This window comes from Brassica napus, chromosome C9 (assembly GCF_020379485.1).
Source record: "Brassica napus cultivar Da-Ae chromosome C9, Da-Ae, whole genome shotgun sequence".
Taxonomy (NCBI): Eukaryota; Viridiplantae; Streptophyta; class Magnoliopsida; order Brassicales; family Brassicaceae; genus Brassica; species Brassica napus.
In genome coordinates, this window is record NC_063452.1 from 27,942,352 (window position 1) to 27,967,762 (window position 25,411).

The window sequence follows — 25,411 nt, forward strand, 5'->3', positions numbered from 1 at the left end:
AATAAAAAATAAGACTAAAGGTGGATAAAGTTTACGGCAAGAACGAAATCGATCCACTTCACTTTTTGTCCCGATTTCGATTCATGTCATAAACAAAGCTAAACAGATTCAAGCCGTTCTTTGACTTCCTTTCCTTTCTCTGAATTAAAATCTCCTTCAAACGGGTCTTCGATTTATGTATTTGGGAAGACCGTCTTCGCGAACGAACTCCTATCCCGTGATTTACTCCAAGCAAAAGCGATTCATTTAATTGAAGGTGCAAACCCAGAAAAAAACTGTTCAGATCTTAGGTATGCTGATCTATTTATGCTTCTTTTGTATAGATTAAATTGATTATCCAAGTTTTTCGTATGTGCATAATTAGATTCAGATGCCAAGGAACTCATCAAGTGCCTGAGCGGTAGCCTCTTGAAAAGAAGGAGATTCATCAAAAAAAAATTTGGACATCGGAGATTCTTTAATTGAAGGTAAGAGTAGATTCGAGTATAATATAAGGCTTATAACACTCAGAAAAAATAAACAGTTGCAGCGTACGACAATTAAAAGTTCTTTAACCTTCTAAAACACATACGTTGTAATATAAAAATTCCAAAACTAAAACCAAAACTAAACTTGAAACCGTTATATTATTTTGTAAAGTTGACTTGGTTAGGCAGTTATTATAATTATATAGAGGATGCACGTTAGTTATTGCTTCCACGTTTTTAATTAGTAATGTTATGGAATTTGTAATTATGGTACGGGAGGTCCAATGTAACAAAAAATGTATTTTCTCTAGTAAGATCTAAGTTTTTTAATTAGAGGCTCTGAGAAGCCCCGTGGAGCTGACACCTACGTTGCACGGAAGCTTCATCGGACGTCTGCTTTCCGCTTTGGAACCGGAATCGGAATCAGAACCTTGTGGAAGCTTACGGAATCTCGCTTCCAAAACGCTTCCAAAATATTCTTTTTAAAAACACGTTGGAAGCTTATGATTCCGTTTTGGAATCACGCTTCCGTTCTTTAAAAAAAATACAAGGTTGAATATCAATAAAAATATAATTGTAGTTATTAATTTCTGTAAAATCAAAATTTTAATAGTAATGAATAGAGAGGATATAAATATATAAATATTAAAATTAATACTATAAATTATCTTTATGTATTGAGGTTTTTATTAAACATATATCATATATTCAAATATATTGTGTCAATTATTTATGAAGCATTGACAATAATTAATATAATAATTTCTTTTAAACTTAATTTATGTCTATTTTCACAGTTTTAATATGAAATCATTACAAAATTATTACAAATGAATAAATAATTTATTTAAATTTATAACACATAATTTTTAGTCCTAATTGTTTTTTAAAAAATCTTATATTTTATATATACATACATATGAATATACGTTTCCAATACGTACCCGCTTCCTAATTTTTCAAAAAATCTCGCTTCTGCGCTTACATACGCTTCCGTTTCTGCGTACCCGCTTCCGTTTCCATGTAACATAGGCTGACACCTAAGCACTGATTACAAAGTCATAAGTTAAAAATGTTTCTCCTTTAATATATAGGAGATACTAGGGGCTTATGCGCCGGTTTTTTAATATTATATAATTATTTTGATACATATTTGGTTGTTGATACTCATTTTATGTGTTTTATAAATTTAGAACATTTTATTCATGGTACCATAGAAAATAAACTATTTATCAAAGATACGAAGGTATATTAATTTGATTATCTTGACATCATAATTGATTTTACGATGATTGCAAAAGAAATTAAAGTCTAAATATATACATGATAATTTATTTAATTACATAAGAGTATTTTAGTTTTACTTTTGTATGAAAATATGTTACATTCGAATGATTTTGTAATAATAGATATGTATTTCAATTTTTTTTAAAGATACACATGCACTAAATGAGAAATTTTAGTCTGATTATTTTATTTATTTAATATTTTAAAGCCTTCTAGATGGAGATGAATCTTATGTGCATGGAATTGTATTATTATTATTATTATTATTTTGTAATTTCGTTTTATCATATTTTTATCATATAAAAAAAATTAATTTCTTTTTTAGAATTTTTTCAATAGTAAAAATAATGTTTGTTTTGAAAAATAATGTTTGTTTTGAAAGTGTAATATTTGAATTGCTTGTTATTTGAATGGAATTATTATTTTTATTATGATATAGTATTAATTTATAAATTTGGACTTTACCATACAACAAAAATGTAAATAATTAACATTTATATTATATATATATATTATGTTGTATATAATTTTGACACATGATATCTACAATGAGATATGATAGTAAACATACCTAAAATCTTAAATTCGATAAATTATTGTTAGTTAGATAAACTTCCATTTTTGTTTATCGTTTATTTTGCATCATTATTTGAAATCAGATGAAAATTTTATTTTGTCATATTTCAGGTTGCTAACCAGTTTTTTAATTGAAGCCAGTGACCATTTTCTCTCCCTCTCTTGTCTTTCTATATCAAGATTTGGTTACAATATATTAGTAACATATTAGCTTAATTTCATTTATAGATGCTCCAAAGCATATAACAAACCATAGCACATTGTGTAGTCTTATTGTGAAGATAAGTGAACGAAATCTTATAATGTGTTAAAATAATACATTTTAGCTTCGATTTATTAATCTTAACTTTAGATTTATTATTTTTAGGAAAATTATTTTATTATTGTTGGTATGGTATATTTTTTTTACTCTTTACAACCTCGTTTGCTTCTACTACAAAAGAAAAAAAAGTGGACATTAATAATTTTAAAATGATCATTATATCTGCGACTGCGAGTGTGGATTTGCCACTCACTGTCAACGAAACCTACATTGTCAACGTTTTAGTTTTCATTAGCCACTTCCCTTGTCAAAGAACCGATATAAATCCAATCTGTAATCCAACTCAAGATCAAAATAGACAATAATGAAATAAAGAGAGATAAATGGATATTCATTGTTTGGTTTTCATAGTGGTTTTTGGTCACCTGGACTTGTGTTGGTGCATCCTTGATTGCTGGAAAATTTGGAACAAACACCAGCCGATTTGTGCTATGGTCAGACTAAAACTTTATACTGTCCAACTTGTTAGCTTACAGAAAAGGAGTCACGCTAAATCAGGCATGCCGCCGCACAGTTTCCTTAAAGTTTACAAAGAGTGAAGGAGGAGCCAGTATCTCTTATCAAGACTAAACGACCAACAAACGTTTTGTGCTAAATATTTTCCATCTATAGAAGAATCATGAAGAAGCAGAAATGAGTGAGTACTGTGCCGGTTATGACATATCTAAAGGGTTCCAAAAGCGTTTCTTCTTCGGGTCACATCCACGTCATGTTCATAAGAAATTTAGTCTGTTCTTTCTTTGCCATGCTCTCCAGGACGCTTCGCTCCGGCTGGAGTTTGGAACCAAATATCAAAACATTGACAAAAAAACTAATTAGGAAAGTCAGAGAGCAGTACAATACCATGTTATATCTGTCAACGGGAGGCCAATAGTGAGAACTGGGACGCGTTCAGAAGCTTGTTTTTGGTTACTTCCAGTGTATGGTATGGTCATCGAAGAGTGGTAACACATAAATAATACCAACAAAGATGGTGGACCGTTGGTAGGAAAAACTTTAGCATAGTTGAGCGATGAGAGTATCTGTTTGTCCACACTGAGAGCACAAAATTATTGCATCTGGAAGCTTTAAATCCACTTGCATAAATATAGACATAACCAACGTATTTTCAAATCCACTTGAAGGCCATATGGTACCTGATGTACATTTACCATGAAACTCTTGTTAGTAACTCACAGAACCAACTAAAAACCAAAATATGCATTACAGAATCTGGGAATCTTGTTAGTAACTCACAGAACCAACTAAAAACAAAAATATGCATTACAGAATCTGGGAAATGTGATGCTTTATATACCCTGTGGGAACTGCTGCAGATATGAGATGCCAAAACCCTCTCTCAAACCTTCTTCCTATAAACAAAAGTGAAGATCAAAAAACATTCTCTCAAAAACCAGATGGTGAGACAAAACAAACAACATGGAGAGCTATTTAAAGTGTACCTTGAGTTGATGTAGAGAGAAAGGAATCGGGACAAAACCTTTCCAAGAGTAAAGATTCTTGCTTTTTCTAGACAAACCTGAGTGAGATATAGAATCAGCTCAGAGAGAGTGCAATGAGCTAATTTTTTTCAGAAGAAAGTGAGTGAGTGTATCCCAATGCTCTCCAATATATTGACCACATCATATATACGATGATGTTGACTCCTGCAATAACCCACATATTTTTCTTAGTTTTGGAATCCAAATAAGGCTTAGATCTATTTCCCTGTTCTGAAAATCGGCCGTCTAGGCGCTACGCGTCACTCTTCCGCCCCGATTTATGCCAAATCGGTTAAAAAAATTGGATATCCGATTTTTTCCGCCTAGACCGCCTAAATGACCGCCTAGCCGCCTAAATGACCGCCTAGCCGCCTAAATGACCGCCTAGGCGGCCGCCTAATCTATTTTTTTATTTTTATTTTTATTTTTTTTAATAATATTTTTATTTTTTTATTTGATCTAAAATTTTATAAATATCATTTATATTCATAATTTTGATGAAAATTACACTATATTAAGTTTATATATTCTATTTGTGTGTTTTATACAATCTTAAACATGAAAATGTATTAATGTTATACATAATTAAAGATTAACTTGTTTTATAACACAGTAAACCATCTAAAAATTCTGCCCCATATAATTTCCTATTAATCCCCGATTTTCTCTTTAGACGCTAGGTCCAACCCGACCGCCCGACTAGCGTATAACGCGTTCCCGAACAGAGATCTATTTACAGAGAATTATGAATCTCACCAAATTTGACAGTGGCATCATCGATGCCAACCAAATCAACATCGTGTCGGTTATATAGTTTCAGGAAACTGGATCGTACATACACACGTACAAAAGATAATAAAAGTTACACGGAAACCTAGAGATTTGTCCTTGTGGCTGTAGGATTGGAGAGTGAGAGCATCCACATCTTGAGCCCAATCCGTGACATTTTTTCCATCTGGAGATTGGAGATCTCTTTCTTTCTCCTCGCAGCTTTGTCGTGACTTTTTCTTAAAGCAGGCGGGTGTGAAGGTATTGGCGCCTGAGCATAAGCTACGTAACTGTGTTGCTTCATTGTAAGTGGTTACTGGAATTTTAGAGAAGAAGATGAAGCTATTGATGATTATTGCGTGGAAGGCAAATTAAATATCAAATAGTGGGATGGATTGAAGGAGCAGCTTAATTAGATGGAGTAAATGTTATGAAGCGTTACTATAGTGGTTAAACAGAACTGTGAAACGTATGATATCTCACACACAAGATAATACTAGATTTTAATATGCACGTCCCTGCAGATATTTTTAATTTTATAAATGTATTTAATATTATTAAAAATGCTTTAAATATATAATTTCTATTTTAGTGATATATATTGTTAAACTATATAATTTTATTTTTTATATTTCTTATTCAGCAGTATTAATATACATTAAATTTTTTAATATATTTAACTTTGTTATTATTATTTTTACTTACTAATATATTTTCAAGTTATGTACAATAAAATAACAATCTGAAATAATCAAATAGATAATCTCCTTCAAAATATTTTTTTTCTTTAATTTATAAATTTTAAAAATTATTTATATTATAAAAAATAAATGTATTTAAGATAATTTATATTTACATGTTGTGCTTTTTTTAAATATACTTTTGGCATATATCATTTTAGTATTTTACAAAATTTATAAGTAAAAACGCTATTTTGCTTAAATAATATAGCACTATTATTTTAGTAAATTTTATCGATAGTAGCATCTATCATTTAATTTTAGTAAATTGTATTTATATATAATATTTTTTGGATGTTATGATGTTAATTTTTTATTCTTTTTTAGTTAAGATTTCAAAATATTAGATTGTTTTAATTTTTACAACATACATAGTTTGTTTTTCGTGGTGCTTTTAAAAGTTATTATTTATTATCTATGAATTTTTGGTAATATTTTCTAAATTTTTCTCAACAGGTTTTGTTATAACTAAATAAATAAATTTATAATCAAAACTTGATTTTTCATTAATATTTTAAATGAATTACTAAAATTTCAAAGTTTTCTAATAACATGTTTTTAAATAGTATATGAACTAAATGTTATTATATACTATTATAATTTTCTATATGAACATTTTTAAACATTATATTGTTGAGAGTTTCAAAATAAATAAAAAGATAATATATAGTTATAAATATAAAAGTATAACTTATGTTAATAAATTTATTTTTATGTAAAATATTATATAGTTTACGAATTTAATATATTTTAATGATGAGTGATAATTTATTTAAATGATTTTTTTTAAAAAATATATAATTTACCTATTTAATATAATTTTGTCATATTTAGTTCATATAACAATTTTATTTTATATAATATATAATATAATTATAAAATTTATAAAAAAATATTACATAATTTTTATTTTCTTGTTTTATAATAAAATTTAGTTAAAATTGATTTATAATAATATTATATTACCAATTACGAAATTAATTAATGTGTTATTTTATAAAATATTTGAATTTTAAAGTAAGATTTTGTTAGATTCTTTCGTTAGATTCTTTCTCAACAAATATTGTTATAATTAAAAAAATAAAATTTAAATTTATAGTTGGTTTATTATTAATGTAAATAATCATATATGTAAAATTAGCTAATTCTTTAAGTGGTTGTACTAAGACTTGTTAATAGTAGTAGATAAAAATTGAACTCTCAGTTAATAGATTAGACGAGTTGGGTTAAAATAATAGATAAACTAAATGCAAAGCCCATTAACTGTGTGAAAACCCATAACATGAAATTGCTGAAAAAAAGAATTAACGTTTGTCTCTGAGCAAGGTGACACGTGTCACAATATAAAACACCATACGCTGAGCCGAAGTGACGCGTTAAAAAGAGACTCAAGCTAACTTTATTATAAAAGATAGATAGATAGAGTTATTTTTGGGTTCACCCTAGGTCTGGGCATAAAATCTGGAACCCGAACTCGAACCGAAAAACCCGACCCGTTATTCAACCCGAAACGTAAAAATACCCGAACGGGTCTTGTAGGATGGTACAAAAAATATCCGAACCCGAAGTGTTATTAACCGAACCCGAACGGATAACCCGAAAAATCCAAAATTAATAGTCCATATAAATATTTTGAAATATATACAAGTATTCCAATTATTAAATTCAATATTTGTGGTAATATTATATATAATAATAAATATTAAAATTCTAATAAATGCTTTAAGTACACAATTAGTTATAAATAAGTATTTTATAATTTGCTCATTGAAATAAAAATTCTACTCTCTATAAGGCAATACATATTGTTTACAAATGATGTTTGTTTTCATGCTTGATTTAATATTTTATTGTTATTTTATCAATTTTATATGTGATAGGTTAATTTTTATTTAATTTAGATGTTTTTCTTTATGTTTTACTTCAAAAAATTTGTTTTTTACTTTGGTTATATCCGAACCGAACCGATATAACCCGAATCCGTACGATATATGATTACTTTATGGGTTTTATGATGCAATACAATTTTGAACCGAACCCGAAGTGTTATTATCCGAACCCGATCCGTACTAATAAAATTTTAGTATGGGACCTAGAAGCGTAAATCCGAAAATCCGAAAACCTGAAAAACCCGATCTGAATGCCAACGGATACACGAACGCCCAGGCCTAGTTCACCCTCTAGGATGAACCTCTATATTCACCAGCCAATAGGATTTCTTTATTTCAAATTCGATATCTTTTAAAAAAGAAAACAAAATATTATCAAGTTATCTTATGTTTTTAAAATAAAAAAGTAAAAAAAAATAGTAGTTAGAGAAAAAAGAATTAAAAAAAATTTTTTAACGTCTTCGGCAAAACACTAAACCCTAAATCCTAATCCCTAAATCCTAAACCCTTGGGTAAACCCTAAATCCTTGGATAAACTCTAAACCCTTGGGTAAACCCTAAATCCTTGGATAAATCCTAAACTCTAAATAAAAACACTAAACCCTAAAACTCTAAACCCTAAATCCTAAACCCTAAACCCTTGAGTGTTTTAGTGTTTAGTGATTTTGATTTAGAGTTTAAGATTTATCCTAGAGTTTAAAATTTATCCTAGGGTTTAGGGTTTATCCAAGGGTTTAGGGTTTAGTATTTAGGGTTTAGGGATTAGGATTTAAGGTTTAATGTTTTGCTGACGACGTTAAAAATATTTTTTTTGTAATTACTACTATTTTTTATTTATTTCTTTTTACCTTTTAATTTAAAAAAAATAATATAATTTGACAATATTTTGTTTTCTTTTTTAAAAGATACCGAATATGAAATAACACAATCCTATTGGTTGGTGAACCTAGAGGGTGAACCGAAGAATAAATGTAATAGATATCACCCCGTAGGGTTAGCATTTACTTTTGTTTTATAAATTAATAGTGAACGTTGAAGAGCTTCTCGTTTCTCTCTCGTAAGCGAAAGTCAAAATCCCTAACCATAGTCGTTGACCTCCGTATTCACAGTCATGTCAGGTTCCCCGGAGCCGCCGCTGGTGCCTCCAATGCCTCCCGACCTCCTCTTTTTGGATCCCTCTCCATCGGTGATGGTAGTGTCTCCTTCCTCCAAGGTTGCGTCTCCACTTGTGTCTGACGTCGTCATGAAGGAATCTGTCTTTACGCCTCATGCGGAAATCTTCTCTGGTTCAGAAACTGTACCTGGAAAAACTAGTTCTTTTAAAGAGCCGGTACTTCCCAAGACTGCTCTACCAACTCACTTAAAGAGTGTGGAAGCCACTTTGTCGAAGATTCTACCTTCGTCTGTTACTTTTGGTACTGTCCCTAAGGTTGTCAACTCATCTGAACATTCTCATGCTTCAGCTGCTCCTACCTTTAGTTGGGCAGAACGTTCAAAGGCAGCAGCAAAATTCCCGAAGTCTTCTGTCCCGGTTACTCTGACGAAAGAAGGGATACCAAGGCTTAAGGTGCCTAACGTCGTTTTCGAACGAGGTGCCAAGTTTCACTCTGACAATATTGTTGGGATATTCTATGGTAACGCGCCTTCTTATGGTAAAATTTGGGGTGTTTTAAACTACCTTTGGGGAAAGGACAGAAGGGTTACTATTCACAATCTTACAGCCAATGCTTATCTATTTCATATACCATCTGCATCTTTGAGGCAGAAGGTTCTTCAACATGAGCTTTGGAGAGTTGGGGACTCACCCTTTTTTGTTGCGGAATGGAAAGCTTCCTTTGCTTTTGACCCTCCCTCGCTAGAGGTGTCAACTGGGCGGGCTGACCATGGGCTAGTCCAGTCCAATTCATTTTGGGCGGGCTATGGACGTGCCCAATTAATAAATGGTCCAACTGGATAAAAGATCCATTGGTACATGGTCCAATTGGGCAAAGACCAAATGGACAATGGGTGTCCATGGGCTTCTTAAAACATTTTTTATGAGTTTAACAAAAGAAAACATAACTTTACAATTTAATCCAAAACAATAGTTTTATCGTTAAAATAAAAAATTCACGATTTTGACGGAAAACATAATTTCACAATTTTGACGGAAAAATGTATTTCATTAATCTGGCGGGAAAACGCAATTTCTCGGTTTTGGCGGGAAAACACAATTTCTCGGTTTTGGCGGGAAAACACAATTTTCGGTTTTGGCGAGAAAACACAATTTCTTGGTTTTAGCGGGAAAACATCATTTCTCGGTTTTAGCGGGAAAACGCAATTTCTCGATTTTGGCGGGAAAACGCAATTTCTCGATTTTGGCGGGAAAACGCAATTTCTCGGTTTTGGCGGGAAAACGCAATTTTTCGGTTTTGGCGGGAAAACACAATTTTCGGTTTTGGCGAGAAAACGCAATTTCTCGGTTTTGGCGGGAAAACACAATTTCTCGGTTTCTGTGGGAAAACGTAATTTCTCGGTTTTGGCGGAAAAACGCAATTTCTCGATTTTGGCGGGAAAACGCAATTTCTTGGTTTTGGCGGAAAAACACAATTTCTCGGTTTCGGTGAGAAAGCGTAATTTCTCGATTTTGGCGGGAAAACGCAATTTTCGGTTTTGGCGGGAAAACACAATTTTTCTGGTTTTGGCGGGAAAACGTAATTTCAAAATTTTAGAAATAAGATCTAAACTAATAATTAAAAAATAATTATAAATTTTATTGGGTGTCCATGGGCATGCCCATTTGAACATGGTCTCTATTGGTCTTGGACATTTGTTTGGACCATTGTCTAATATGGACCACCCATTAGTGCCCAAAACTGAAATCGTCCAACTGGTCATGCCCATTTGGACCATGGACGGACCATTTGACAGCTATATCCCTCTGCTTCAGAAAGCTCCTATATGGGTAAAGATCTCAAATGTTCCCTTTGATCTTCTCACAGATGACGGATTATCAATTATCTCTGAACCCATTGGAGTAATAGTGGATGCCAAACCTTTCACCTCAGTATCTGAAGCTGACATTAAGGTGGTAGTTGATTTGTTACAACCTTTGTTGAAAACTGTTGAAGTTGAACGAGAGGATGGAGGTATTCAGGTTATCTCGGTCACATATCCGTGGCTGCCTCCTCTTTGCCCAGTTTGTAATGAGCTTGGACATAAAGTCCAGTTGTGTCCAGTAGCTCAGAAAGCCTCTGGAGATAAAGGAAAAGCTCCTATGGACTCAAATAAATCTTCTTTCAAGCAAAAGAAGCAGACAAGTGCTACTTATATCCCAAAGAAGAAAGGTGGGAAATCTGTTGAGTCAGCAGGTGATGCTGTTTTGAATATAAATTCGAAAATCTCAGTGGATGAAAATCGGACTCGTTCTTTGGATTTACCCTCGTCCTCTCATACTTACGTGGGTGTATGTAGAGGTGATACTGTTACTACCAACTCTTCTCTGCCTCTGGTTCCTGCAACTTCTCAACAGGTGGTTTCCGATAAAGCTAATGGTAAAGCTTCTGTATCATCTCAGAATTTGGAGTTAATGGAGGTTGCGAATCAGAATGTTGAGAAGACAGTTGTTGAGGAACGTCCCTTCACGACGGTCTCCAACGCTGTTCGTACAAGAGAGCTTGTATCTAGAGCTAAAACCGCTGATTTAGTTATCTCAGCTAATCCTTTTGCAGCTTTATCCTCAGACCAAATCTCAAATCCAGATCAGGTATCAAGTGATGAAACTTCTGACGATCAAGAGTGTCTTGTGGTGTCTAATTTCATTCGTAGTAATGATTTCTATTTGGCATCTCCTTCTTCTTCTTCTGGATCGAAGTATCAAAAGAATAAGAAGAGAAAACTAGCGAAAAGGTCTCCAGTTTCCGGTGGTCGTCCCCATTCTACGGGGGATACCCACCACCAATAATTATCTATGTTAGATACATTTTTTTGGAATGTGCGAGGCATCAATGATATTTCGAAGCATAGTCCCCTTGTTTCGTGGATCAATTTGAGGAAGTTAAGTTTTGGTGCCCTTTTGGAAACGCACATAAGGGAGGCTAATATATCTACGGTTTTAGCAAGTTTGGGTTCAGACTGGAGGCTAGTCTCCAACTATCAATATTCAGACCTTGGAAAGATTTGGTTTATTTATAAGGATCCCATAAGGGTTCAAGTTTTATATTCGGATGTTCAGTCAATCACGCTTCAAATTTTTGATGACACGGGCATATCCTTTTTCTTCACGGCGGTTTATGCATCCAACGAGTTGGATGACAGAAAGAACTTATGGACTACTTTAAAAGATACGGAAATCTCATTTCGGCTTGATGAGAAGCCTTGGCTAGTATGCGGAGATTTTAATGAAATTATTGACCCAAGAGAGTCCTCCAATACATCTCTGATTTCCTCTACAGCTCCTATGAGAGAATTCGCTGCTGCTTTATCTTCTATGAGGCTCTTTGACTTATCGTATCAGGGACCTCCTTTTACATGGTCTAATCATCGTCCTTCTGATCCCCTAGGCAAGCGTCTAGACAGGTGCTTAATAAATGACCAATGGCATACGGTGTTCCTATCGAGCCACTGTACCTTTGAACCTCCCGAATTCTCGGATCACACTCCTTGTCATATCCGTCTTCTATCGTCAAAGCCATCTTTTGGGTCCAAGCCGTTCATGTTTCAGAGCTTCATAGCCAACCTTCCATCCTTTGTGCCCACTATTCAATCTATATGGGAAGGTTTTCTTTCAAGGAAAAATAATCTGTCTACCTTGAGTTTCAGGCTTAAGGGTCTCAAGAGACCCATAAAGACTCTAGCAAAGGATAATCTTAGCAACATAGAGAGAAGGGTTTTAGAGGCAAAGGACTCCTTGATATCCATTCAGTTATCTGCTCTTACAAACCCTTCGGAAATAATCTTTGAGATGGAGAAAAATGCAAAAGATTACTGGGATTTTCTAAGGCTAGCTTAAGAATGCTTCTTCAGACAGAGATCTCGTATTAAATGGCTCCAATTGGGTGATCTTAATACTGCTTTCTTTCACCGTATTACTTTGTTAGAAATGCGTCTAATGCTATAAAATATCTCCTCCGTGCTGATGGAAGAAGATCTGAAACGCTAGAGGAGGTTCACAAGATTGCCCTTGAATTTTTCTCAGGAATCCTTTGTAATGTTAGGGGCTCTTACTGTCCATATCTTCCGGATATTCTCTGCCGTATTATCAGGGTAGTCTGTTCTAATACTCAGCAGTCTTTGCTTGCTGCCCCGATTTCAAGAGATTTAGTCAAAACCACGCTGTTCAAATTATCTCTTAACAGAACGCCAGGCCCAGATGGTTGGACAGCTGAGTTCTTTCGTGCAACTTGGTTAATTATTGGAGCAGAGGTTACAGATGCTGTCATGGACTTCTTTGCAAAGCCATTCATTCCCTCTGCGCTAAATGCCACCACTCTGATCCTGATTCCCAAGCGTCCAGGAGCAGAAAATATTGCTGAGTACAGACCGATCTCGTGTTTAAACACCATTTACAAGTTGGTCACAAAAATCATCTCATCTCGTCTCAAGAAGGTCCTACCTATTATTATTCTTCCTAACCAGACTGGTTTTGTGGAGAATAGACTTATCTTAGAAAACGTCTTGCTTGCCTCTGAAGTTTTAAATGGATATCACAAGAAAGGTCTCTCTCCTAGGATCACATTGAAAGTGGATATATCTAAGGCTTTTGATTCTGTCCGGTGGGATTTCATCTTGGAAGCTCTAAAAGCTTTTCAATTCCCGGAACTTCTTATTGACTGGGTTCGAGCATGTATATGCTCACCTTCATTCTCTCTTGGCATAAATGGTGTAACATCTGGTTATTTCAAAGGCAAGACAGGCCTTCGGCAGGGAGATCCTCTTTCTCCTCCTCTCTTTGTTGTGGTGATGAACGTCCTATCCATTATGTTGAATAGAGGAGCAGCAGATGGTATCTATAATTATCACCCGGGTTGTGGTGATTTGGAACTAACTCATTTGGCTTTTGCTGATGATTTACTCATATTTTTAGATGGGACAGAAAAATCTATTGCAGGAGTCTTCACAGTGCTATCCCAGTTTGAGAAATTATCTGGGCTTGCAGTACACATCCACAAGACTTCAATGTTTTGCTCAGGGATTTCAGAATATACAGAAGCAAACATTCTCCGGAGATTTCTACTTAAACCAGAGGCTCTACCTGTCAGGTATTTGGGTTTACCTCTATGTTCTAAAAGACTTTCTGTCAAAGACTGCGACCCTTTGATCTCTCAGATTAGAAGAAAGTATAATGCTTGGATGAATAGGCATTTGAGCTTGGCAGGTAGACTAACTCTCATTTCTTCGGTTATCCCGGGAATAATTGGTTTTTGGACCTCTGCATTTTGTATTCCAGGAAAGGTTTTGAAGCTGATTAATAGTCTATCTTCTTCTTTTCTTTGGCATGGTTGTTTGGATAATCCTAGAGGGGCTAAAGTTTCGTGGGAAAATGTATGTTGCCCTAAAGTAGAGGGAGGTTTAGGGCTGAGGAATTCGGCCTCTTGGAATATGGTATTTGGACTCAAGCTTATTTGGTTGCTTCATTTCAGAGCTGGATCTTTATGGGTTGCCTGGGTCAGAATGAAATATCTAAACCGGCATTCATTCTGGTCGTCTCAGCTCACTGTTCGCAACACTTCTTGGATGGTTCAAAGACTTGTCAAATTGCGCCCTATAGCACAATCTCTGGTTTTCTATGAGATTAATGGAGGAGGTGAAACTTATTTCTGGTGGGATCCTTAGACTCCTTTCGGTCCTCTGATTAACTACCTGGGAAACACGGGTCCGATGGATCTAGGGATCCCAATTGAGTCACTTGTAAGTGACTGTTTAGTAAATGGTAACTGGACTTTGTCTCATCTGCGTTCTGAAAGACAGGTGCAGTTACACATTTATATCTCTACCATAAATCTGAGCCTGGGGAATGAAAAGATTATCTGGAGAGGTGATGGTCTTCCTAGGGAAAAATTTATTTCAAAGGATTTGGAACTATACAAGGCAGAGGAAACAACCATGTTCATGGGCGTCTTTGGTGTGGCACCCAGCAACGGTTCCTAAACATGCCATAAACTCTTGGCTCTTCATGCGAAATCGCAATCCCACAATGGACAGACTATTAGCGTGGGGATTAGATGTCGAAGGGATTTGTTTGCTATGTGGAACTCAACAAGAATCAAGGAATCATTTGTTTTTTGAATGTACCTTCTCGGCGGAGGTTTGGAGAGCGGCTTTGCTTCGCTTGCGCGTTTATAATGCTCCTACAAGTTGGGAAAGTGTTATTGATTGGCTGTCGGCTTTCTCTGGGGATAGACAACACAAACTGGTTGTATTGCAGATATGGCAAGGATGTCTGTATGAAATTTGGAAGGAACGGAATGCTCGGTTTCATTTAGGAACTACTGTCCCCCCCTTCCAAAATATCTGATGGAGTCATTCGTATTGCAAGGTCCAAGGCTGTTGCTTTAAAGAATTCTGGAAGGAAGTTGGGAACTGATCTCGTCTCTTTCTGGTCTGTGGCTTAACTCCACTTTTTTTTTTTTTCCTTTGGTAATCTTCTCATTGGAGCTAATTTCGATGTTGCTATCTCCCCCCTTCTCTGTTTTTTCTTAAAAGATGTAACCTCTGTTTCTTTTTCTTGTATATCTCCGTACTTTCTGTTATCAATACGAAGGCCTTTTTAAAAAAAAGAAAACGTTGAAGAGTATTAGTATTTTTTTATGTCCACTATGCACATTATTTTATTATGGAATGCAAATTCATACATCCCCAAACTTTGACAACACATCAAACTTCGTAACGAAAAACAATCACTGGATGGGTCAAGTTACAAATGTCGGTAGATTAGCAGAAAAAACACACAAAGGGTTTGTAAATATCAAGGTTTGAAACGGCCACCTTAGTTGAAGGCAACCATAAATCGTAGTGCGTATGGTTCAAGTAACCATATACAACTGTCTTTTATCTTAAAAGTTAAAACGTAGAACTCCCTACCATTCCCTAAGCCACTGCTTAGGGCACATGGACCAAATTTAAAAAAAATTACATTACAATTTTTTATTAGGACAAATCTCCAAAATAGCACCTTTCTAAGTTTATATCACAAAAATAGCACTCAAAAACTAAAATGACCAAAATAGCATCTTTCTAAGTTTATCCTTTGAAAATTTTAATTTTTTTATTTTTCAAAATTTGAAATCTTATCCCCAAAACCTCATTTCTCAACTCTAAACCCTAAACCCTAAACTCTAAACCCTAAACCCTAAACCATAAACCCTAAACCCTAAACTTTAAACCCTAAACCCTAAACTCTAAACCCTAAACCCTAAACCCTAAACCCTAAAATCTAAACCCTAAACCCTAAACTCTAAACCCTAAACCTTAAACCCTAAATCCTAAACCTCACTCTTTAACTCTAAACCCTAAGTTTGTGACTTTTGATAAAACATTAAGTGCTATTTTTGTGACTTTTGACCTTGAATGCTAGTTTGGAAACACAAACTTGATTTAGTGCTATTTTTGTCTTTTTCTCTTTTTATTACTTGTATATATTTTACATTGGGCCGGGCCTGCACCGAGTTAACCCAGTTTGGTTTACTATGTAATGGCTGAGAAATCACTTCGCTTGGCACAAACCAAATCTTTTCCTTGTCATCACCTGAACAAGTCAAGGAAAAGGGGAATGCTGGAGATGAATGCTCAAACCAGAAACCCCTGTTGTGATCTTCCTCGGTGGTTTCGCCTCTTTTCCTCTTCACTCTGCTCAGACAAGACTCGTCCTTGTTCTCCTCCGCCAATCTCTTCAAACTCTTTTTCACTCTGTTGTTGTTGTCGTGGATACAAGAAAACCCTTCAGCAATTCCTCTTGTTGTTGTCAAAGGTGGAAGCTTTATGCTCTGTTTAATAGAACATCCACTTGTTGCCAAAGGTGGAAGCTTTAGCGCTCTGTTTAATCGAACATCCACTGGTCTTGCGCTCAATCGGTTTGTTGTTGTTGTTGTCGAGTGAGATGCTTCTTCCAAGTGAAGGTGTTTCCTTGCGGGAGAAGCTACTGCTGCTGCGGGGTAAGTCCAATCTCTGTGTTTCATGGGAAAATGTACTGATGAACTTGAACAACCTGCCAACATCGTCTACAATAATCTACCCAACCCAAAATGCTTGAATCTTAAAAACAATGTGAGAGATGGTGTTAAGTGTATGTGTGTGTGTTTGCACAAACAACGGTTGATTAAAAAAAATGGAATCCGATGGAAAACAAATAAAAATCAAAAATCAAATGGGTGTTTCTCTGTGTTAAAAAAAAAAATCAAAATGAGTCATATCTGTTTTCAAAAAAAAAAAAAGAGTCATATATGTATGAAAAGAATGAACTTTTGTGAAATCAAAACAAAAAGAAAGAATTTTTGAGAAATAAAAGTGAAAAAGAATTGACTTTTTGTTACTTAATATGCAGATTAGAGAAATAGGAAAAAAATGAAATGAATTCCCTTCCAAAGAATGAACAAAAAAATACCTATATTCAAATAAAGAATGAAAGAATAGAACTAATCTAACAAACTTTTATCAAATCAATCTATCATTAAAAACAATCATCGGATTCCTTTCACAAAACAAAAATCTAAAAATGTAGATGATAATGACGACCAACGAATTCACATCATCATGAACAGAGGATGCTATTTGTTTGAACCGAGTTCGGTCGGAAACTAGTGAAGAAGACAAGAACTCGTCGGTGGGTTGAAACAAAGACGTTTTATTAAAACGATGGGCGTTCAGCCGGTTTACAAGTAAGGAAATATGCGGTGAGAAAGCAAGTCGGCGAAAGCGAGTTCGTCGGGAAATACAAGTCGGCAAGAAAGAGAAATGAAACCCTAGTTCCAGCCGCTGGACGTGTGTGTGGTTGATTTTTTGGATCCCTTCTTTGGTGCCTTTCGCTTCCTTTATATAGTCGACTCAGTCTTCTTGACCTAATTGGCCTTATCCCCTTGGGCTTTGGCCCGTCGGACCTTTCGAATAGTTCGCTTCGTCAAGCCGCTAAAAGGACTGCTTTTGGTCGATCACTCGAGCCGGCTAAAAGCAGTCAGGAGCCGAACTAATGTTCTGTCGCCGGACAATCCTAATTTATAGCGGGCCGGGCCTGTTAACTGATGGGCCTTGTGGGAGGATGTAATCCAGTCCCTACAGTAAGTCTCCCCAGGTCGCTAGTGAATGGCGCAGCCAAACTTAGTGAATTAGAGAGACAAGTTCAGAAGTTAGATGATTCGGTCGCCAGAATCGATGTGTCGTCACGAGGTTGGTGACTCAACCCGGAGAACGAAGGAATTTCTTGGTCGACGCACTTTGTCGAGTTGATGCTTCCATTTGGTCTCTTTTATTCACGCCCGGTTGGTTCATTGCTCCAACTCTTGTTCGTTCCGGTCAGTCACTGATTGTTTACCATGCGCTTTAAATAGATCGACCCTTTCCTGCCGTTATATGCTACTGTGCGAACCAACTTCTTGGCCTGGTTCGGTTTAGTACTATTCTGGGATACCGGTTTTCGCTGAGAAAATGAACCGTCGCGACGAAAGTGTAATGGGCGGCTCGTTTGGAGGTCCATTTAGGTCTAATCATGGCGTCTCGAGAAACGCACCTCCTTCTTTATAAATAGGTGGCGTCTCTCCCTTCTCTCCATTCTTTTCTGCAGTCCCAAGTACTTTCTCTCTCCATCTCTCTACTTATCTCTCTAGATTTTCGTCTTAGGATAGGAGATTTTTAGTCTCTCGAATAGCATTATGCCGGTTTCTGAGTCGTCGCCCGGTGAAGATCTGGATGCAATTCACCGGGAGGCCCTAATGGATACAGCGAACCTCAGCTTATCGCAGCGTCGTTTAGTCGCCGATGCGGTAGAACAGTTTAGAGCGGAAGACGATGGTCAGGATGTTGTCGACAATCCGCTGATCTCCGTCTGCTACTATCCCGAGGGGATTTTTGCCAAAGAAGGGCCTTGGATCCTTCGTTAGAGCATTCAAAGAATGTTGAGGGCCAGGATTGGGGGAATGTACAAAAGACTCGATCCACTGTGAGGAGCGTTCATCGGCTACTCCGCATGTATAGTGGAGTCGGAGTAACATTTATCATCCCGAGAGATGACCAAAGGCCCGGGTCCCCCCTGGTCGGGTATCACTGCGTTTATGAGTCATACTTCGAGGATGATACCAGGCTATGGTTCCCGATTCCTCAGCTCGCCAAGTCGTATGTCTTCCGCCGAGGCGTTGCGATTAGCCAGTTCTTGAATGGCTCGTATCAGATTATGGTCGCTCTGATTGTGATGGCGGCCGATATCGGTATATCGTTGAACGTCAGAGCCCTCGAAGAGTTAACTTTCGTAAGGTCGATGCCGAGGGGGCTTTACTCGCTAAGGATGCGCCCTAATTACAACATCATTACTGGCCATCCGAACAAGACGAAACTCTGGCAGCACTTTTACTTTTACATTAAGTCCGATGAGTCGGCTTTCGAGGATCCGCCACCGGATGAATTTCATTATCTTTGGAACTATCAAATTGGTAGATCGCTATTTCCGATCTTTCTGTTTTTCTTTTGGTTCTAACCATCTCTATTTTGGTCGTGCAGCTGATCATCCGAATACTCTTGACTTTGCGGGTGGATTTTTCGACAACGCTCGCGCTATAGCTGCTCTGAGTCATTGCCGTTGGCCAGAGATTAGTCGTGAGAAGATTCATCGCGCCTTGAGTCGTCTTGATAAATGTAAACTAATTTTTTCTAATACCTTCACTTTATTGTGGCATTCTGTCGCTAGATTACGTCCTGACAGTAGTTATTGGTTGTTTAGCTGAATGGGCGTCCTACCTTCCACCCGTGATAGCTCCTGGTAAGTCGCGGTTATTGCTCTTCAATAGCCAAGAATGGAGGGAGATAAAGAAAGCTAGGAAGATGAAGGCTCTCCCGGATCTTAGTGCGATCATAGAAAACGAGATGGATCCACCAAGGAACAACCTGATGATGATGCTCGATGGCATGGGTCTGGACGGAACTTCGGGAGTGAATCCTCACACCGAGTCTCCTCTTAACTTCGCTCCTGAAGAGAACGTCTACCCATCTTTGGAGATTACAATGCCTCTCCCTAGGAAGGCGAATAAAAAGAGATCCAGGGATGACGTTTTCGTCACGACAGTCAGTGGCGATGCTCCCGAGGCTGTGGATAGGACGCAAACTGGAGAATGTCCAAAGAAGAAAAAGAAGAAAAAGCCAGCCGCTGAATTTTCTGAACCTTGCGAGGGGAATGAAACTCGCGAAGTTGATCATGTCGGAGAACCTGTCGACGAACCCGTCGTCTCACGAATCCAAATCCTTAGACTATTCGAGACGCCTCTCCGCTGGTATTTCCTTTGAAGAGGAAGAAGAAGAAGAAATATGCTGACGGGGAAACTTTGACTCCCTCTGGACCGAGTGATCGTTCAGCTGCTTCCGGAGGAGTGGATAGAGAGCTCGATCTTCCCCCCGCTGCAAGTGGGAGTCTGATCCCCAGGAGATCTCGGGTAGAATTTCCCGACCAGGTGGAGTTCTCGTACAGTGGCGACACTCCGCTCATCTACGATCCGCCGAAATGTGCTGAACTGGTCCGCCAAATCAGATGTGGACTGAAAGGTATGCCGGCCACCGAAGATCTATAATTCAAAGATGATTACATCGACACGGCGCGGACCAAGCTGCTGGTGAGTCGTCTTAATGATTTCGTTGGCTTTTGTTTGGCTTTCGTTATTCTTTTTCGTGCTCTGATTACCTTCATTGTTCATTAACAAGAGCGATGGGAGTATGAACTTCGTGATCGAGAAGTATGACTCGAATCTCAAGCAGACGTTCGTTCAGCTAGGGAGATCCGAGAGGCTGGTGGAGACCAGAAATACGAGCATTGCTCGTGCTAAGGAATATCTTAATGGCGCCATCAAAGAGAGAGATCGAGCGGTTATCCAGAAGAAGGCGATAAAGAAAAAGTCGGCCGATCTCGAGGCTGAGCTAAAAGTTGCTCGGGAGGAGTCAGAGGAACTCCGTCCTAAGAACGCCGAATTGGAGCGCGAGAAGACTGAGATTGCTTCGAATCATGCGAGGGAGCTGATATGCCCTAAATAGGATCACTCGTCTGGATTGGTATTGATATGAACTCTTGAAAGAGAACTGATGGAATGAAGGGTCGCACAACAGTTACGGAAAGGCTGCTGATATTCCCGAACTTAGTTGTTGCCTGATATGACGCACATGTCCAACAAAGGAGCTGTTTCGTTCCGTTGCTTGATATGACACACAAGTTCAACGGGAAAGAGGGTGCTTACTTGGATATGACTCACCAAGAAACAAGGGTTTGTTCTATGCAAAGAACATAGAGAATAAACTCAAAATAACAAAGGAAAATCGATTATGATTTCAAAGGAAGAGGTTACATACTTATAGAGTTTTGTAGTCAAAGAAAATAAAGAAATTGTGGGAAAACATGACATAGAAAATGAAAACATTTAGTAGAAGCTTGAAAGGTAGTCAAAGTTGGCGATTTCCATGAAGACTGGTCAAGAAACCCTTTCGCCTACTGTCCAAGTTCATCTGGGCTTGATGTGGGCATGGCGGTAAAGAGATGGACGAACGCGGGACGGTCGGTGCGAACGGCTGGTGCGTTCGTCCGGGTGTTCTTCACGAACCGAATGTGTCCAAATGCGGGTTAAGTCTTCTGAAAGCTTTAGGATCCTTGCCTTAGAGAAATTTGGATGAGTAAAGTCCATGATTCGATCGAACACGGAGGCAAGGTCGAGGGTATGTTCGCCGGGATGAACCAAACGGCCCAAAAGTGAGAATGCATGGTTGTCTTTGGATTCTTCATGACCCAAGGTAGGTCTGGCTCGACTATCAGTCTTTGATTGTTGAGAAGGTCGGGGAAAACGGTCTGTGGTACGGTCAGTTCGGTCATCTTATCGTGGTTCCAGCCTTAGCTTCTTTCCGGACGTACGCGGGTCGATCCAGTACACGGCTCGGTCAGTCTGTCTGGTACGGTCGGATGAGCGAACCTCGGTTGGAATGATCTGATCGTCCTGATCTCCTTCATGAGCTGGTTCCATGTACAGATCCATGTACTGAGGCACATCATTCCCTCTCTCTGCAAAAGGATTTGTCCACAAATTTGGATCATCTGCAACAAAAGGAGATAGATCAGAAACATTGAAACTTGAAGATATATCATACTTAACTTGCAAATCAAGCTGATAACCATTATCACTGATTTTCCTAAGGATCGGAAATGGACCATCGACCCGAGGCATGAGTTTGGACTTTCTTTCTTCCGGGAAACGTTCCTTCCTTAGGTGAACCCAAACAAGATCACCTTCTTCAAAAATGACCTTGTTTCTCTTCTTCTTTGCCTTTCTCGTGTACTTGTGTTGGCTTCAATGTTGGCATGAACCTTCTCATGCAACTTCTGAATACTGTCCGCCTTCCTCTTGACATATGTACTAACTCTTTCACTCAAAGGCAAAGGCAAAAGATCAAGTGGAGATAAGAGATTGAAACCATAGACAACCTCAGAAGGAGAAAACTTAGTAGAAGAATGCATGGAATGATTATATGCGAATTCAACATGAGGCAAACATTCTTTCCAATGTTTAAGGTTTATCTTAACCAAAGATCTAAGCAATGCAGACAATGTTCGGTTCACAACTTCAGTTTGTCCATCAGTTTGAGGATGACAAGTTGTCGAAAATAACAATCTAGTTCCTGGCTAGACCACAATGTTTTCCAGAAATAGCTAAGGAACTTAGCATCTCGATCAGACACAATTATTTTAGGCATGCCATGAAATCTAACAACATCTCTAAAGAACAGATGAGCAACATGCACATCATCATCAGTTTTATGACAAGGTATGAAATGAGCCATCTTAGAGAATCTATCAACCACCACAAAGATAGAATCTCGTCCGGCCTTAGATCTAGGCAATCCAAGCACAAAAACAATGGAAATATCGACCCAAGGAAGAGATGGAATGGGTAAGACTGAGTACAAACTTTGATTTTTGTTGGGGTCAAAAACGGTTATCTCGAAATCAACGTCTAAAAGTTGATTTTTGTACGAAAGCTTTCTCGACACACTCTCAATAGAAGTTCTTAAAGCAAAATAATCAAGAAAAATGGATCTCGGAATCAGACGAGCAGTTTAACTCGCCAAATGGGCGAGTTGGATCGACCACACTGTCCAACTTGCCAAATGGGCGAGATGGACCGATCAAACCGTCCAACTCGCTCATTTCGCAAGTTGGACCAACTCTTGTTGCCGGGACATCATGCCCTTTACCAAGCCTCGCTGGATCAATCCTTCGTTTCGTATCGATCAAAGTTACCATTGGAGCTTTATAATAAGAACCGTGAGAACTCTTTTTCCCGAATAAAGTACATGGCTCTCGTATAAACGACGACGGTTAACTTAACACCATACTCGTCTAACTATAAGAGAAGTGTGAACTTCTTTGGCAAACCGACGTCGCATCAAGAAACATTCATTCGAAGAAATCGTAGAAAACCTTTAAGTCAGAAAACAGCCCAAAGAGCCCTAGAACGCGGCTAAGGGCCCACGTACGATTTTGTAAACAAAGCCAAGCCCAACGATGCTATGACGGCCTATCTTTACTTGCAGAAGAACATAAATCTCGCGAAATCAGAAGATAAATGTCAAGCTTCCAAGATAATGATGAAGATCGGAAAGAAAAGGAATATTTCCGCGAAGAGATAAACTCGACCCAGGGGCAGAAAAGGAAGCGAAAACTTACTTAGAAGGCATATATAAGAGGAGCCAGAGCCGAGGACGCAAGGGAGAGATTCTTAGATCTAGAAAAACGCTGCTAGCTTAGGAATACTTAGAATTTAGGCGGCTCGATTTTTACTTAGACTCTTTTCGTCTTTGTTCTGGGACTGACTTGGCTAGCAAAACTCTATCCGTCTTGTCTCTCGAAAATCCTGTAACTTTGTCCTTATCAATCAATAATACGCCTCTGTGCAATTTACTTTTGATATTCTATTGTTCTTGTCTCTTTCATTTTACGTGTGTTTTTGCAGATAATCCGGGACCTCTGGAAAATTAGAGTTTTCGTAACTTTTCTTATTTTACGGAAAATTGACAGTGTGGATTTCGGTTACCACAGTTTGGCGCTAGAAGCAGGGGGGGTCGTATTCTCTAACTCTAAAATCACTGAACGACTGACACGATATGCCTAATCAAACGGGTAGCAACGTCATCTCCTTCAGGGAAAGAGCAATGATCGATCCGATCAAACCTCTCAACGATCTCCTTGTCGTTGAGCTGACAATACATAATATCGAAGTCGCAAGGATATTGGTCGACACCGGAAGCGCGGCTGATATCATCTTCAAAACCACCCTCGAAAGAATGGAAATCAATCCATCCAAAATTGCAGAAGATCCAAACCCGATAGTAGGACTCTCGTGGGAAGCATGACGAAAATCGTGGAGTTCTTGGTCATCGATCGACCCACATTGTATAACGTGATCGTAGGAACTCCATGGCTGAATTCCATGCAAGCAGTCCCGTCAACATACCATATGTGCCTCAAATTCCCAACCCCTCGCGGGATCGAGGCCATCTGGGGAGATCGAAGAATCTCGCAAGTTTTCTTCACTGCGGAATTAATGCGAAAAAACCCATCGGCCGAGTTTCCGCCTCAAAAGAAAAAGAAATCGTCTGTCGTTGACAACACCCTAGAACAAGATAAAACCAAAATCTTTTGGCAATCACGAGTAGCCGAAGCTTTGGAAGCGAAACGCGAGCTGACCTTCGAGCCCGTAATCTCGGTATGCTTAGACGAAGCATTCCCAGATCGCTGCGTGGAAATCGGCGCGAACATTACCGAATCTTTAAAAACTGAGCTCATAGCTTGTCTGAAAAAGAACTTGCACACGTTCGCATGGGCCGCAGAGGACATGCCGGGGATTGACATCAAGGTCACATGCCACGAGCTGAACGTCGACCCGACTTTCAAACAAAAAAGAAGAAAGTTGGGACCCGAACGCGCAGGTGCGGTTAACGACGAGGTTGAAAATTCCTCAGAGTCGGATCCATAACAGAGGTGAGGTATCCCGACTGGCTCGCTAGCCCAGTCGTTGTCTACAAGAAAAACGGAAAGTGGAGAGTGTGCGTCGACTTCAACGATCTTAGTAAGGCATGTCCAAAGGATAGCTTCCCACGGCCACACATCGATCGCTTAGTCGAAGCAACGGCAAGGAACAAACTCCTGTCCTTCATGGATGCATTCTCCGGGAATAATAAAATCATGATGAACCCTGACGATCAAGAGGAAACCGCGTTTATTACTGACCGCGGCACTTACTGCTACAGGGTGATGCCGTTCGGTCTTAAGATTGCTGGCGCAACTTATCAACGACTCGTCAACCGTATGTTCTCCGAACAACTCGGAAAAACAATGGGGGTGTGTATTTACAACATGCTCGTGAAGTCACTCAAAGAGCAGGATCATATTGACGACATGCTCGTGAAGTCCCTCAAAGAGCTAAGCCATTTGTAGTTCCTTTTATCCGAGTAAAAGGGGCAGCAGGTGCGCATTTACTCGGTTTTTTTTGGGGGCCAGTGTAAAAGTGACAGTGTCTCATCTACTCGATGGTGGTGGAAGTTGGTTGAGTAAAAGTGATGTGTAATCATTTACTCGATGGTGTGATATTCTTCATGAGTAATATCGCCGGAGATGCATGGAGTTCCATGCTCTCGGAACTGCTTCGCCGGTGGATGTCTCGAGTTGGTAGAC

At 38.1% G+C, this 25,411-nt stretch overlaps 1 protein-coding gene across 1 annotated transcript; it reads left to right on the forward strand.

Annotated features, from left to right (window-relative positions):
- The first annotated feature begins 24,086 nt into the window (after window positions 1-24,086).
- On the forward strand, window positions 24,087-25,174 carry LOC106417185. Its single transcript, XM_013858030.1, has 2 exons — window positions 24,087-24,666; window positions 24,717-25,174. Exons 1-2 carry the CDS (start codon window positions 24,087-24,089, stop codon window positions 25,172-25,174), a joined length of 1,038 nt encoding a protein of 345 aa, XP_013713484.1.
- Window positions 25,175-25,411: the final 237 nt, after the last annotated feature.